This window comes from Pleurodeles waltl, chromosome 3_1 (assembly GCF_031143425.1).
Source record: "Pleurodeles waltl isolate 20211129_DDA chromosome 3_1, aPleWal1.hap1.20221129, whole genome shotgun sequence".
Lineage (NCBI taxonomy): Eukaryota > Metazoa > Chordata > Amphibia > Caudata > Salamandridae > Pleurodeles > Pleurodeles waltl.
This window is the reverse complement of record NC_090440.1, coordinates 186,361,205-186,378,365: the sequence shown is the minus strand read 5'-3', so window position 1 is coordinate 186,378,365 and position 17,161 is coordinate 186,361,205. Positions and strand designations below refer to the sequence as shown.

The 17,161-nt window shown below is 44.9% G+C and overlaps 1 protein-coding gene across 3 annotated transcripts in view; it reads left to right on the top strand.

Annotated features, from left to right (window-relative positions):
* Nucleotides 1-17,161, top strand: part of ULK3 (unc-51 like kinase 3) — a 197,843-nt gene that overhangs the window by 77,336 nt on the left and 103,346 nt on the right. For all 3 annotated transcript variants that reach the window (XM_069222140.1, XM_069222142.1, XM_069222141.1), the window contains one exon: nucleotides 15,936-16,014. In XM_069222140.1, the coding sequence (XP_069078241.1) occupies nucleotides 15,936-16,014 (79 nt within the window). The remainder of the gene's footprint in view (nucleotides 1-15,935; nucleotides 16,015-17,161) is intronic.

Sequence of the window (17,161 nt, the reverse complement as noted above, 5' to 3'; positions counted from 1 at the left end):
CATTAAACATGAGTGGGACAGGTATGTCCAGACGTGGGACCCATGCACACTGTGCCACTGTAACAAAGATATACTGAATTAATGAGCTCTAACAAGGGCTAAACCAGCCCTGAGTTGCTTGTGTTCTAGTTCAGGGAGAACTTGGCATGGCGGTTTGGCCTGGACTGTTCCCATTCGAGCATGGTCAAGGCTGATTTGCATATTGCTGGGTCCAAACTGAGGTAGCATGGTGTGCAATATAGCAGTCCGACTAGGATGCCTCGCGAGTAATGACCAGTGGTAGATGGAATACTTGAATTAATATCAATCACTTTTTTTGTATGCTTCAGTGTGACGGCTATGCCCAAAAGTGGGTTGTGTACACTGTTGCACTATATTCAAGCTAAACCTGGTGGATGAGCCCTAATAAGGGTTAAACCTCTCCTGGGTGTTTTGTGTTTCAGTTCAGGGAGCCTGGTCTGGCAATTCGGGCTGGAGTGTTCCATGGGAGCAGTGTCAAGGCTGATTTACATGTTTTCTGGGTCCAAACTGAGTGGGCATGAAGTGCAAAATAAATATGGACCTTGATGCAGCCCTGAATAGTTGAGAGTAATTCAAGCATTTCATCAGTCACTTTATTGCATGCTTCAGCGTTAGGAGCAAAGAATTTTAAAATCTCCAAAAATAGCCCATTGGCTGGCTGTTTTTGCCAGAACTCCATTATTCTTTCATATTGTTGGAAATGGCCCTTTTTGCAGGGTTATCCCCACACTTTTTGCCTTCTTCCTCCTATTTTTACAGGTCTGTTTTTGCTGGTTTATTGTCTCTGCGCACATTACCACTGCTAATCGGTGCTAAAGTGCAATACATTTACTCCCCTCATCTGTGCTTTAAATCCGTTGTCTACCTGCGAGTGAATTTGTTATTGTCTGACAAATATTCCTGTTATTTTGGGTGCCATTTCAGTTGCATTTTGTGTGGTTTACCAATTTTATGGCTTGTGATCTGGATTCCCATAGAGGGAAAGGATTGATATCTTAAATACTTTTGCCTCCTGGTGTTAACTTACATGCCTGCCTTACTCTATTTTACATTTACTCCAGTATTGGAACTTTCATAGATTCACATGCTTGAAACATCCCGTCGTCGAGATGGGAGTCCCCGGTATAATTTACACAAGTAATGTCAAGACATATTAACAAAGAAAAAGGCCCTAGGCCTCTTCAATTTAACAGTCTATCAGAGTCATTTTGTGAAATGGACCAAACTTGAGCATCCACCAATCAGGCGACAACACCCTCCAGAATCCTAACTTGATTTGTTAACTATTTTCCAACTGTGTCTGACAAGGAGAAGAAGGGTCTCTTCAGAGACTGCAAGACTTGTGGAAAGAAAAGGCTTCATTCTGAAGACCCTCACCAAGACTGCATTTACTGCCTTTACCCAGATCATTCAGCTAAAGACTGTAAGATTTGTCGTACTTTTTCTTCTAAAACTTTAAAAGACAGGTTATTGATATGGCTGCAGAAACTAAAACATAGGAAAGACCCGGTTTCTGACTCTGAGAGTGATGAATCATCAACATCCAAGAGATCATCAAAGAGGGCAAGATCAGGCTCCAAATCTCCCTCACAAATCTCAAGAAAAGTCCACAAAAAGACTGCTTCAGGGTCTTGTAAGGGCCGCAGCCCATCTTCTTCCCCAAAGAAAGTTTCCAGGAAAGAGGGGAAAGGCCATTCTTCCAGTTCAGAGAGGCACAGGAAGTCTTCCTCTGTACCACCATCTGTGCCTTTTAAGAAGCCATCCTCTGTAACTGAGGAAAAAAGCATCGTTGACGGATTCATCGTCGACAGTACCGTCAGTGAGTGCTTTTCCGGCGACGACATTTACTTCTGGGTGTCCAGCGTCGATGGCTCTGCCGGCGACATCGTTGACGAGGACAGGTACCCCACAGTCGACGAGAACTGCAGCTACGACATCAGTGTCGACGACCGTCTATACATCGTCATAGTCGACGGCGCTGATGTCAGTGTCAGCCCTACCATCGTCGACGACTTTGACGGTAGACTCGTCGGCGAGACTTTCTTCTATTAAAATCTCTGTGCGTCCAGCATCTACGACACCGTCCACAACGAAGTCTATATATACGCTGTCGACGAGAGAAAAACATCTAAAAAGTGTGGAAAAGCTGACGCCAACTCATACATCACCTAGTAAGGTGTCCTCCCTTCTTCCAGTACACCTTTTGGAGGGAGACGAAGACTCAGATGATGAGGGGTCATTTGGAACAGCCCACAGTCCATCCTAACTGAACGTAAAGTACCAGGAAGAGGAAGACAATGAAGAGGCCTATGACCCCCAATTTTATTCAGAACAGCAGCAATACCAACAGGGAGCATTTATTCCTTCCTCCCTATTAACTGACCTCAGAGCGATGTTAGTTGATTACAACAGGAGGTTTCCCCCTCAAGGAGAACATCCTCCCCCATCGCCCGTCTCTGGGGTTACCACTCTACACCAGAGGCCAACTTCCTTACCTCTCACGAATGTGGCCACTCCTGATATGACACTTCCTCATGATACCGACATCTCAGAAGGGGATCAGAAAGAAGGGGAGCTCCTGGACACTCACTCAGAGTGGGACGAATACATCATCCCTGCTCCTCCTTCTCCTTCTCAATCGAAGGTGGAATCCCCACCAGAAGAAATAGGAGGGTTTCACAATCTTCTAGAAAGAGCGGCCAAACGTTTTGCTTTACCAATGCCTACCAAGCAAACAGACTGTTTTCTTTACAACTTTAAGGAGCCTTTTCAGAAATCCGTGCACTCTATCCCGATGGTAAACTACCTGTGGGAAGAGGGTCTTAAGGTCATGCATAATCCGGCTACAGTTACGGCAGTACTGCCTCGTCTGGATAAGAAATACAAAGCACCTAATGATGCACCAACATGCTTAACAGGACACCCTCCTCCGGATTCAGTGGTAGCTCAGGCAGCACAAAGAAGATCTAAGAATCCTTCTGCCCCGATTTCCGCACCCCCAGACAAAGAGGGTAGACGGCTAGATAACATAGGTAAAAGGTTTTCTTCTATGGCTAGCCTAGTAGTTGGAGCTGCCAACTCTTTGGCAATACTGGCTAGGTTCGATAGACAGCTTTGGGCGGACATTGCACCTTATATTAACCAGTTGCCAGAAGATGCAAGATAAGAGGCAAATAAAACGGTACAGGAGGGTCAACGCACGTCTGCAGAGCTTATAGACTGTGCAATTTATATAGCAACCACTGCTTTTCGACAACTCGCCGGTGCAGCGGTGCTAAGAAGGCAAGGTTGGCTTAAAGCTACCTCTTTCCGTCCAGAAGTGCTAAATAAAATCTTGGACTTACCTTTTGATGGCCAGGCGTTATTTGGGAAACACATTGATGACGCCTTACAATCCATCAAATTGTACACAGACACAGCAAGGTCACTAGGGACCCTGCAATACCGAAAGTCTTCCTTTCGACCTAGAGGGCGTGGCCAGCCCTCATACAGAGGAGGATATCAACAACACAGGTATTCCGCCTATCCTTCCTCTTCCCAACAATATCGCCAATACTACTCACAAAGGCAGCTGGCAACCTGCCTATGGTAGACCTGGCGGCCGTGGACGCTCAACCCACCCGGCCAAAGATTCAGCTTGTAGAACCTGATACTTCCGAGGCTACGTCCAGTTCTCCTCCTTTCATTCTGGGCGGGAGGATATCTCTATTCCTCAAACAATGGCAAACCATTACTTCAGACAAGTGGGTCCTACAATTAGTGAAACGGGGCCATACTTTAGAATTTATCCAGATACCTCCCTCCAGCCCCTCCCCCCCCGCAGGACTCCTTCAGGATACCCTCAACAACTCAAAAAGGAGATCGACAAAATGCTTCTCAAAGGAGCTATAGAGAAGGTGCCTCGAGCCCAGCGACGAACAGGATTTTATTCCAGGTGCTTCCTCATTCGGAAAAAGAGGAAGGATTGGAGGCTGATCCTCAATTTAAGGGAATTAAATGTCTACTTAAAAAAGCAATCGTTCCGTATGATCTGCCTACAAGACGTCCTGCGTCTCAATCAGGGAGATTTCATGTCTACACTAGACCTGAAAGACGCATACTTCCACATATCCATCCACCCTGCCCACAGAAAATACTTGAGATTCACCGTAGCCGGCAGCCATTTTCAATACCGTGTCCTTCCTTTCGGACTGAAATCAGCTCCCAGAATATTTACCAAATATCTAGCACCAGTCGCAGCCTTTCTCAGAAGGAGAAAACACCAAGTTTTTCATACTAAGACGACTGGTTGATAAAGGCAAAGACCTACGCAGGAGCGCACAAATCAACAAAAAAGTGCATTTCCTTACTAACCAACCTCAGACTCACCATCAACTGGGAGAAATCCAAGCCTCTACCAGCACGCAATATTACCTTTCTAGGGGCAAAACTGGACACAGAATCCACTGTGGCATGTCCCACGTCAGAGAGCAACAAAGGTTACTGACTCTAGCAAGTTCCATACAGAAAAGAAGAAAGGTTACTGTCTGTCTGTTCAAGTCTCTGTTGGACATGATGTCTTCATGCATACCTCTGGTTCCTCTATGCCGTCTAAAGAAGCGCCACTTACAAGAGCAACTAAACTGTCAATGGCTCCAAGTGTCAGGCACTTTCGAGGATCAGATACAAATAACTCCGATAATACTCAGAGCTCTGAGATGGTGGTCTCAAAGACATCATCTATCAATCGGCCTGGCGTTTCTACAGCAGCCAGCTCTGTGGACCATAACAACGGATGCATCACTGGAAAGCAGGGGAGCTGTGTTACAGGATCTGCAAATAAGTGGCAAATGGCCACCGCATCTGGCATCAATGCATATCAATTGGCTGGAGCTCAGAGCAGTGCACCTGGCCTTACAGGCGTTTCTTCCCAAGATCTCAGGATCGCAAGTGGTAAAAAAGGCCGGACAACACCACTACGATGCATTACCTCAACAAACAAGGAGGCACAAGATCTCTCACTCTCTCCAGAGAAGCCCAAGCAATCTGAAACTGGGCCTCGCAGCAAGGCATCACACTATCAGCGGTACACTTTCCGGGCATAAACAACAAGACAGCAGATGCACTCAGCAGGCAGAAGTCGAACTGCCACGAGTGGGAGCCAGACCAGACAGTAGAGAACCATATTTTTCCCTGTGGGGAACACCAACGGTAGACCTGTTTGCGAACAAACTCAACGCCAAATGCCAGTTCTTCGCAAGTTGGCATCACCAGAAGGGATCTTGGGGGAATGCGTTTTCGATAGTCTGGTTAGGCATCTTTGCTTACGCCTTTCCTCCAATTCCGTTGATCCCACGGGTACTCACGAAGATGAAAACAGAGCCGTGCACTCTGATATTGATAGCTCCATACTTGCTGCGTCAACATTGGTTTGCGGAACTTCTCCTTCTATCAATCAAGCCCCACATTCCGCTGGAGCGGTTACCTCAATTGCTAACAATGAACAAGGGCCAGGTTTGGCACCCCGATCCGAAGTTGATGCGTTTATCAGCCTGGCTCCTCACCACAGAGAGTTCGCGCATTTGAATATCCCACAGGACTGTAGGGATATTTTGTCAAAAGCCAGAACGGATAGCACCAACAAAACATATTATTGTAAATGGAGAAGATTCTGTGTATAGTGTCATCAATGACCGATTGACCCATTAGTCTCACCACCAGAGGAAATATTACTGTATCTGTTGCAGCTAGCTCAAGCTGGCCTGGCACATTCGTCCATTAAAGTTCACGTAGCAGCTATAGCTGCATACAGACGTTCAGATGCTACACCCTCACTCTACTCCTCTCGGCTGATTAAGAGGTTCTTGAAGGAGCTTTTCAGAGTTTGCCCTCCTTTCAGACCACCACCTCCTTCGTGGAACCTGAATATTGTCTTAGCACAACTGCTGAAGCATCCGTTTGAGCCGATCCATCGTGCTTCTCTCAAGTTCCTGTCATGGAAGGTTGCCTTATTGGTAGCTCTCACATCAGCTAGGCGAGTCAGCGAGTCAGCGAGGTGCAAGCTCTTTCCATCCAAGAGCCATTCCTACAGCTTAAACACGACAGACTGCTAATGCACACTAACCCGCATTTCATTCCAAAGGTTCCTTCAGACTTTCAAATCAATGAACCTTTAGTCTTCAAATCTTTTTTCCTCATCCATCTACTCCAGCTGAGAGGGCATTACACTCCTTAGATGTTAAAAGATGTGTTCAATTTTATTTGGACAGGACTAAATCTTTTCGACGCTCTAATCAGCTATTCGTAGCATACAGTGCTCCTAGGAAAGGTCATCCACTCTCCAAGCAGAGTATTTCCAGATGGATCGCCTCAGCCGTTCGCTTCTGCCATCAAGCAGCGGGCAAACCTCTGCACTCACCTGTACAGGCTCACTCCACGAGAGCAGTCTCATCGTCAGCGTCACTGTTCCCAGAGTTTCACTACAAGACATTTGTAGGGCAGCAACATGGCAGAGCCGTCATACATTCACAAAACACTACTGCTTGGAATCTCTATCTCAGGGAGAGGTAGCAGTGGGTCAAGCGGTTCTCAGGAATCTCTTCAGGTGAAGGTGAGCCATCTCTTCTACATTCCTCCATCCTAGAACAGGTATGCACATTGTTTATATCCCTTATATTTGCTTATATAAAAAAAAGAAAGTATACAAGAGTAAGAGAACATTCTAACAGACACATAAGTGGTCTTTTTTAATGATGGTATTCATATTACATTAGTGTTTTAGAATAATTTTTGCTCTGTCTCTCGGCATTTCTTTATATATATATATATATATGTGTGTTGATGAGTATAGATATATATGTGTATACCTTTATAGTTGCATATATTTATAAACAGGAATATAATGAGGTTTCATGTATCAAGGTGTTTTCGATCAAATATGTTTTTATATTACAATGTGCATAGCTACTGCTCTCTATTCTGATTCAAGCATGTGAATCTATGAAAGTTCCAATACTGGAGTAAGAAAAAAAGTTACTTACTTGTAACTGTAGGTTCGATGGCATCTGTCGCTGTAGATACACATGGTATGCATGAGCTCGCCATCTGGTGTTGGGTCGGAGTGTTACAAGTTGTTTTTCTTCGAAGAAGTGTTTTCGAGTCACGGGACCGAGTGACTCCTCCTTCTGTGCTCATTGCGCATGGGCGTCGACTCCATCTTCGATTGTTTTCTTTCCGCCATCGGGTTCGGACGTGTTCCTGTCGCTCCGAGTTTCGGAACGGAAAGATAGCTGAAAACGGAAGATTTTCGACGGTATCGTTGCGATCCGGTTCGAGATAGACACATACGACGACGCGTTGAACATCGAAGCGCTTCGGTGCCCTTCGGGGTAGATTTCGGCACCCCGTCGGGGCCTAGTCGGCCCGACCGCGTGGAGAACAACGCCGATGGAACGGACCCCGTTTCGATTCTGCCCCGAATGCCACAACAAATATCCTTATACGGACCTACACTCGGTCTGTAACCTGTGCCTGTCACCCGAGCACAGCGAAGAATCCTGTGAGGCCTGTCGGGCGTTCCGGTCCCGAAAAACTGCAGATGGCGTCCACGCCAAAGGAGCGTCGACAGTTCGAGACAGAAGAGGAACAGGAGGAATCTTTTTCCATCCAGGATTCAGACTCCGACGAGCTAGACTCTACAAAAACTGTGAGTAAGACGTCGAGATCAGAACTTAAAAAAGGAAAGAAGGCCCAGGGGACGCCACTGCCAACCGGCCATGGCTCCACCCAAATTCTCGGTGACCAACAATCGGCACCGAAAAAGGCCCATTCAGTGTCGAGATCGTCCGACTTCGGTCGAGACACCGGCACGCAGCCTCCTCGGGACCGAGAGAGTGCTAAACAGAAGCATCGACACCGAGAGTTCGGTGTCGACACGGATCTACGCCGAGACAGTGGCGCCGAAGACCATAGAGGCCAAGAATTTTCGGCACAGAAAAAGAGGAAGGTTACCTCGGAGCCGAAAAAACAATCAACAGGGTTTTCGGAGCCGAAAAAAGCGACATCAGACCCTGTTTCAGGCTCCTATACTGAAGAGCATTCTATGTCTTCACAAATGAAGAAACATAGATTTGAACAAGAACTGCAATCCACTGACGTGGATCACACGCAAAAGCGTATCTTTATTCAGCAGGGGACTGGGAAGATCAGTACCCTTCCACCTGTCAAACGAAAGAGAACGCTTCAGTTTACTCCTCAGCAACAAACAGCACAAAAGGTAACACCTCCTCCCTCGCCTCCACCTGTAACTCCGGCTTCGCCAACTTACACCCCGTCACATTCGCCAGCTCACACCGCCATGAGCCACGATGACCAAGATCAGGATGCGTGGGACTTGTACGACGCACCAGTGTCTGATAACAACCCAGACACATACCCAACTAGGCCATCACCACCGGAAGACAGCACAGCCTACTCACAAGTGGTGGCTAGAGCAGCACTATTCCATAATGTGGAACTACACTCGGAACAAGTAGAGGATGATTTTTTATTTAACACCCTCTCTTCAACCCACAGCTCCTACCAAAGCCTGCCGATGCTCCCAGGCATGCTACGCCATGCAAAGGACATTTTCAAGGAGCCAGTTAAAAGTAGGGCAGTGACGCCTAGGGTGGACAAAAAGTATAAGGCGCCTCCTACGGACCCTGTATTCATCACCTCTCAGCTGCCACCAGATTCTGTGGTGGTAGGGGCTGCCAGAAAACGGGCAAATTCACACACTTCTGGGGATGCACCTCCCCCAGATAAAGAAAGCAGGAAGTTCGATGCAGCCGGGAAGAGGGTTGCTGTCCAAGCAGCAAACCAGTGGCGCATCGCAAATTCACAAGCGCTGCTAGCGCGATACGACAGAGCCCACTGGGATGAGATGCAGCATCTCATTGAACATCTCCCAAAAGATCTGCAAAAAAGAGCAAAACAGGTTGTTGAGGAGGGTCAAAACATTTCCAACAATCAAATACGCTCCTCCATGGATGCAGCAGACACAGCCGCAAGGACCATTAATACGTCGGTTACCATCCGTAGGCACGCATGGCTCAGAACGTCTGGATTCAAGCCAGAAATTCAGCAGGCAGTGCTTAACATGCCAGTCAACGAAAAACTTCTGTTCGGTCCGGAGGTCGACACAGCCATAGAAAAGCTCAAGAAGGACACTGACACTGCCAAGGCCATGGGCGCACTCTACTCCCCGCAGAGCAGAGGATCTTATAACACCTTCCGCAAAACACCTTTTAGAGGAGGGTTTCGGGGTCAGGCCACACAAGCTAGCACCTCACAGTCCGCACCGCCCACCTACCAGGGACAGTACAGGGGAGGTTTTCGGGGCCAGTATAGAGGGGGGCAATTCCCTAGGAATAGAGGAAGATTTCAAAGCCCCAAAACCACTACCAACAAGCAGTGACTCACACGTCACTCACCCCTCCCACACAACACCAGTGGGGGGGAGGATACGTCAATATTACGAAGCATGGGAAAAAATAACTACAGACACATGGGTCCTAGCAATTATCCAACATGGTTATTGCATAGAATTCCTGCAATTCCCCCCAGACATACCACCAAAATCACAAAATTTATCAAAATACCATTCACAGCTTCTAGAGATAGAAGTTCAAGCACTACTGCAAAAAAATGCAATAGAATTAGTACCAAGCACACAAATAAACACAGGAGTTTATTCACTGTACTTCTTGATACCAAAAAAGGACGAAACACTGAGACCAATTCTACACCTCAGAGTAGTAAACACATTCATCAAATCAGACCACTTTCACATGGTCACACTACAAGAAGTGTTACCATTGCTCAAAAAACACAACTACATGACAACCCTAGACCTCAAGGACGCATATTTCCATATACCAATACATCAATCACACAGGAAATATCTAAGGTTTGTATTCAAAGGACTACATTACCAATTCAAAGTATTGCCTTTTGGTTTAACAACCGCTCCAAGAGTATTCACAAAATGCCTAGCAGTAGTCGCTGCACACATCAGAAGGCAGCAAATACATGTGTTCCCGTATCTAGACGACTGGCTAATCAAAACCAGTTCGCTCACACAATGCTCAAACCACACAAATCAAGTCATACAAACCCTCTACAAACTAGGGTTCACCGTCAACTTTGCAAAATCAAACATTCTGCCAAGCAAAGTACAGCAATATCTAGGAGCCATAATAGACACGACAAAAGGAGTAGCAACGCCAACTCCACAAAGGATCCACAATTTCAACAGAGTCATTCAACACATGTCTCCAAACCAAACAATACAAGCAAGAACAATACTACAGCTCCTAGGCATGATGTCCTCATGCATAGCCATTGTCCCAAACGCAAGACTGCACATGAGGCCCTTACAACAGTGCCTAGCCTCACAGTGGTCTCAAGCACAGGGTCACCTTCTAGATCTGGTGTTGCTAGACCGCCAAACTTACCTCTCGCTTCTATGGTGGAACAGTATAAATTTAAACATAGGGCGGCCTTTCCAAGACCCAGTGCCACAGTACGTAATAACAACAGATGCTTCCATGACAGGGTGGGGAGCACATCTCAATCAACACAACATAAGAGGACAATGGAACATACATCAAACAAAACTGCATATAAATCATCTAGAATTATTAGCAGTTTTTCAAGCACTAAAAGCTTTCCAACCAATCATAACCCACAAATACATCCTTGTCAAAACAGACAACATGACAACGATGTATTATCTAAACAAACAAGGAGGAACACATTCAACGCAGTTAAGCTTGTTAGCTCAAAAAATATGGAAGTGGGCAATCCACCATCAAATTGGTCTAATAGCACAGTTTATTCCGGGGATCCAGAATCAGCTGGCAGACAATCTCTCTCGAGATCACCAGCAAGTCCACGAATGGGAAATCCACCCACAGATTCTGAACACCTACTTCACACTCTGGGGAACACCACAAATAGACTTATTTGCAACAAAAGAGAACGCAAAATGCCAAAACTTCGCGTCCAGATACCCACACAAGCAATCCCAAGGCAATGCCCTATGGATGAACTGGTCAGGAATATTTGCTTACGCTTTTCCTCCTCTCCCTCTCCTTCCTTACCTAGTAAACAAATTGAGTCAAAACAAACTCAAACTCATTTTAATAGCACCAACGTGGGCAAGACAACCCTGGTACACAACACTGCTAGATCTGTCTGTAGTACCACACATCAAACTGCCCAACAAACCAGATCTGTTAACGCAACACAACCAACAGATCAGACACCCGGACCCAGCATCGCTGAATCTAGCAATCTGGCTCCTGAAATCCTAGAATTCGGACACTTACAACTTAGCCAAGAGTGTATGGAAGTCATAAAGCAGGCCAGAAGGCCATCCACTAGACACTGCTACGCAAGTAAGTGGAAAAGATTTGTTTGGTACTGCCATCATAATCAGATACAACCACTAGACGCAACTCCAAAACATATAGTAAATTACTTGCTCCATTTAAAAAAACAAAGCTAGCCTTCTCTTCTATTAAAATACACCTTGCAGCAATATCTGCATACCTGCAAACTACTTATTCAACTTCCTTGTATAGGATACCAGTTATCAAAGCATTCATAGAAGGGCTTAAAAGAATTATACCACCAAGAACACCACCTGTTCCTTCATGGAACCTAAACGTGGTTCTAACAAGACTCATGGGCCCACCTTTCGAACCCATGCACTCTTGCGGAATACAATTCCTAACCTGGAAAGTTGCCTTTCTCATCGCCATTACATCTCTAAGAAGAGTAAGTGAAATTCAAGCGTTCACAACACAAGAGCCTTTTATACAAATACATAAAAATAAGGTCGTCCTACGACCTAATCCAAAATTTTTACCAAAAGTTATTTCACCATTCCATCTAAATCAAACGGTAGAACTACCAGTTTTTTTCCCACAGCCAGATTCTGTGGCTGAAAGAGCACTACATACATTAGATGTCAAAAGAGCATTAATGTACTACATTGACAGAACAAAGAACATCAGAAAAACTAAACAGCTATTTATTGCATTCCAAAAACCTCATGCAGGTAACCCAATATCAAAACAAGGTATAGCCAGATGGATAGTTAAATGCATCCAAATCTGCTACCTTAAAGCAAAAAGACAACTGCCCATTACTCCCAGGGCACATTCAACAAGGAAAAAAGGTGCTTCAATGGCCTTTTTAGGAAACATCCCAATGCAGGAAATATGTAAGGCAGCCACTTGGTCTACGCCTCACACATTCACCAAACACTACTGTATAGATGTGCTATCCGCACAACAAGCTACAGTAGGTCAAGCTGTATTAAGAACTCTATTTCAGACAACTTCTACTCCTACAGGCTAAACCACCGCTTATGGGGAACTAACTGCTTACTAGTCTATGCATACCATGTGTATCTACAGCGACAGATGCCATCGAACTGAAAATGTCACTTACCCAGTGTACATCTGTTCGTGGCATCAGTCGCTGAGATTCACATGGACCCACCCACCTCCCCGGAAGCCTGTAGCAGTTCAGAAGTTACCTTCAATTTTATACATTTGTATATATATTACTTAATCCTTTAATAGGTACATACTTACATTTTTCATTGCGCGGGCACTATTACTATAGTACAACTCCTACCTCACCCTCTGCGGGGAAAACAATCGAAGATGGAGTCGACGCCCATGCGCAATGAGCACAGAAGGAGGAGTCACTCGGTCCCGTGACTCGAAAACACTTCTTCGAAGAAAAACAACTTGTAACACTCCGACCCAACACCAGATGGCGAGCTCATGCATACCATGTGAATCTCAGCGACTGATGCCACGAACAGATGTACATTTTCATTCTCCAGTATTGGAATCTTTCATAGATTCACATGCAACCCACCCGCCTCCCCGGAGAAGCTCACTTCACCTCTTTCTCTCTCTCTCTTTTTCCTATATTGTACGCACTTGTGCTTAGAAAATCTGAGGTGCTGGAGCTTCTCTCAGGAGGATTCTGGAGGGTGCTGTCGCCTGATTGGTGGATGCTCAAGTTTGGTCCTTTTCACAAAAGGACTCTGATAGACTGTTAAATTGAAGAGGCCTAGGGCCTCTTTCTTTGTTGATATGTCTTGACATTACTTGTGTAAATTATACCGGGGACTCCCATCTCGATGACGGGGAATGATTCAAGCATGTGAATCTATGAAAGATTCCAATACTGGAGAACTACAGTTACAGGTAAGTAACTTATTTTCATTCATATTCTTCTACTTCAAATAATCATTCACTGCAGTTAACTGCACTTAAACTGTCTTCGTCCTCCAAAATAATGGATTTGTCTTCATACTGCAGAATCAAACTCAGTTTTAACCACCTTTGGGATGTCCTGCGTAAGCTATATAGTTGTGTTTTACATCTCGTTTGATTACAACTTGAAGAGTGTCGGTGCAAATATCCCTATGTGGGACAGTGACGGTAGTGGGAAAGTTAACATCCATTTTCATTTCTGTCATTTTGTTCCACTGTTTTTCACTGGTCACCATGGCAGGAATGAAAAATGTTGGTCATAGGTTGAAAGGCTGGCATGGACTCCTAACAAAGCCTGTATCTGTACGCACGGTTTCTTGTAACCACAGATTCAAGTTGTTGCACTTAAATTTTGTCCACCGTGTGTACATCACGCCTGCTCGTCTTAATAAGATAGACCCGACAAGGGAGACAGGGTGCCCTCGGTGTGGGGAGACAGGTGCTTCCTTTATCCATTTGGCCTGGGCCTGTAGGGAGGTACAGCAGTTTTGGTGGGTGGTGGTTCGGAAGCTGAACGGGGTCATCGGGCTGGGACTTGAGGCAACGCCATTGACTTGCCTCCTGGGTATAATACAGAGACCCTGGGGCAGATGCATTCCATACAGATTTGCGCATTGGTGTTGGCTAAGCGAAGGGTGGCTATGAGCTGGATAGGTACACAAAGCCCATCCCCTTCTAATTGGTCCCGTGATGTTTTGGAATGGGGGGTGGCTGAAGAACAAAACATGAGACTGACATGCAGGCAAGAAAGGGCACTGGAAGACATTACGGCCTGGAGTACACTGATGGAACGCTTCACTGGGACCCAAGATTCCAGCTCTGACTGGAGCTTGGATGAGGATACGTGACGACCAACTGTGGTAATAGTGTATCGACGATAATCATGGTGTATGAACGATTTGGTTACATAGGAGTTCCTTGAAGAGGGGGGGGGGGGGGGGGTATTGCTTGTCTGATAGATATGCTACATGTTTTGGTCTATAGGTATCAGCCTCCGCTCAGGAGAACAATGGACATACTAATTTCTTGTATGACAATGCACTGCTTGTTTTTTTTATTTTTTTTATGTTAAATTGTTTGTTATAAACTCAATAAAACAGAGTTTTTTTCTTAGACCGCACTATTGGCCTTTAGTACCTAGTGATCTGGGAATGTTATACATGTAGCAGAGGCACAGAAGCATTCTCTCAACACTGATATCAACCATACCTTCCGGGTTTGAAAATTGTGGCAAGCACCATCTTGAGGATTGGCGCTTTTTCTGATGATATGTTGCCAATAGCTTCTTTCACTTTTTAAATTGTGCAAGTTACTAGTCAGTGCTGAGCATTTCTTCATTCGAGGCATTAGACTTCATAGTCCTATTGCTATGCTGTCTTGTGTCAGTGTTTGAAATATTGAGGGGTTGTCTTTTTTTCTCTACGTTCACCAGAGCTTGCAGATTTTCTAACCACTGTTCAGAAAACTTCTTTGGTGATAAGGACACGTGGTTCTTCTTTGTTTTCAGCACGATTAGAACCAAACCAAAGACACTTTCCATCTGTTTTCATGGATTTCTTCTCTTGTTGGTGCTATATTTTATCTGGTAACTATGATGTACACAAAGCATGTCTCAGTGTTCAAGCCCATAGACCGCAAGTCCTTAAACTTCTCATTGAATTTGTGGGCCGCAGAGTGTGTCAATTGATGCGGTATGCATTATTTTGAAGCCTTTCCCAGGCTTAGTCTTTTTTTTTTTTGTTTTCGTCCTGGGGCACACCTTGATTACTGAGCAATATCGATGATGGGTGCTGTCATTTACTACTGGCTTCTCAGACAAACAAAATAAATCAATATTTAGGTGCAGGTAGATAAAATAGAGCGGTTAAAATAAAAGTGACAAAAAAACAGAAGCAGTTTTTAGTCCCGGCTCTAGATGCATCCAGTTTGGAAAGAGGAATGCTTTGTTGACTATGATTGAAAGAGCTGACACAAAAGTAACTTTATCCAACTGTCTGTTGCATTCGGGCCAGATGCACTTAAAAAAGAAACAGATTTAAGTCTGGAATGTTTAAGTGGATTGTAACATGTTATTTCTTTTTCTACTTCAGAATGTTCTGCTATTTTCAACTTGATGCCCTGGAGTCACATATATAGGAAGGGCCAAAGCTGGATAAGTTACGTACTTTAACACTAGTTTTGCAAGTTTATTGAACAGATTCACATGTATCCTGCCCAACTTTGCCAAGCGAAACAGATGAGTGATTCTCACAGTGCGATTGATTAACTAGTATCTGACGATGACTTAAAAGTCACAGGTATTGTGGCATTTTCGTCAGTGTCTTAAGGATCTGAGGACAACTACTCATCCGGATGACTCCCATTTTCTTGTTTTAAAGGACTGCTCCTGCTTCAGCCACAGAGTGGCTGAATAATAAAATCCATGTGGGTCAGTAGAAGATCTGTACTGCAAAAATAGTGTTTCAGACAAGTAACTTATCCTCTCTCACAGCGAAGGAGCGTTGATAGAAACATTTGTCTCTCTCATTCCTTTCCCACTATAGATTTATTATGTCTGCCATGTCATGTCTAACACATTATTCTTTGTTGTAGGAAGAAGCTGGGGCTGACGATGCAGAGACCTTGGATCTCTACCAGCAAAGCCTTGGAGAGCTACTGCTTATGTTGGCAGGTGAGGGCAAGACAGACTGAAGAAACCGAGCATATTGCATTCAGCAATGCAAATACGGTCTCTTCGGTCAAAATACAGTTGTGCTGCCATTTTATTCCCTCGCCCTCCCTTCATTCAGGTTTCTGACCCTCAAATGATCACGCTGCACTTTATTTTGGCTAGACTACAATGCAGTTGGGGAAAAATGCAACATCTGCCATTTGAGCTGCTACTTGGCATGTATCTTTGATGGGTAGTTTCCCTATGAAATTTCGCTCAACTGGTGTTAATGGGGTACTCAGTTAAAGTAACAGATGATTTTGGGTTTCCTTATGATAAAACTGGGGGATATGGGCTTTAAACCTTTCACAATCCTGATGTAGAAATTGAAACATGGATAGGTTCCATAGCTATTTGGCATGTATGCTATTAGTAATGGTGATGTATGGTGTGTATGTATGTAGCTTTGTGTCTGTGTGGGTTGGCAGCATGCTTCTGTATGACACCTGTGTCTCCTTACCCCAGGTCCTATGTGCATGCCTTTTTCTCATGTGCTTATGTTGGTGTTTTTGTGCCCTGGGTGTCACTGTTTTATTGTTCATGTCTCTATGTCCCATTGCCTGTGTTGCCCTGTTCCATTGTTAGTATCTCCTGGGCTCTGTACCTGTGCCTTCTTGACGTAGTGTTCTTGCCATCCTTAATGTGTCAGTTTCTCTCATAGAGATGGGAATGCTCTGACCCAAATTATTGCATCGGGTGGTCAAACTAGTGATTGTACAGATTGCTAGTATCGGTGTCAGTGTTCTGTGGAGGCACCGGGTGCAGGTTAGGTACAAGTGAGCCACGATGGTGGTCTAGGAGTTCATTGTGCAGGGTTTCTCAATTCCAGTGAAACCCGTGGCTTTGTTGCTAATTGCAAAGCTGTGGGATGAACCTGAGGATGAAGTTGACGAGAATGGTACCAGGCATCACTGTCTCAGATGGGATTGCTGCATTGTGTAATCAATTTCATAGTTTTTTTATTTTATTTTTGTTTATATATATTTATTTATTATTTCCAACAAGCAAGTAACAGACAACAAAATAGCCCTTCGAGCAGTGAGTACTAAATTGCGTCAATGCAAAGTCCCACATCCATATGGAAGAGGTCCAAGAGGTCCAAACCGTG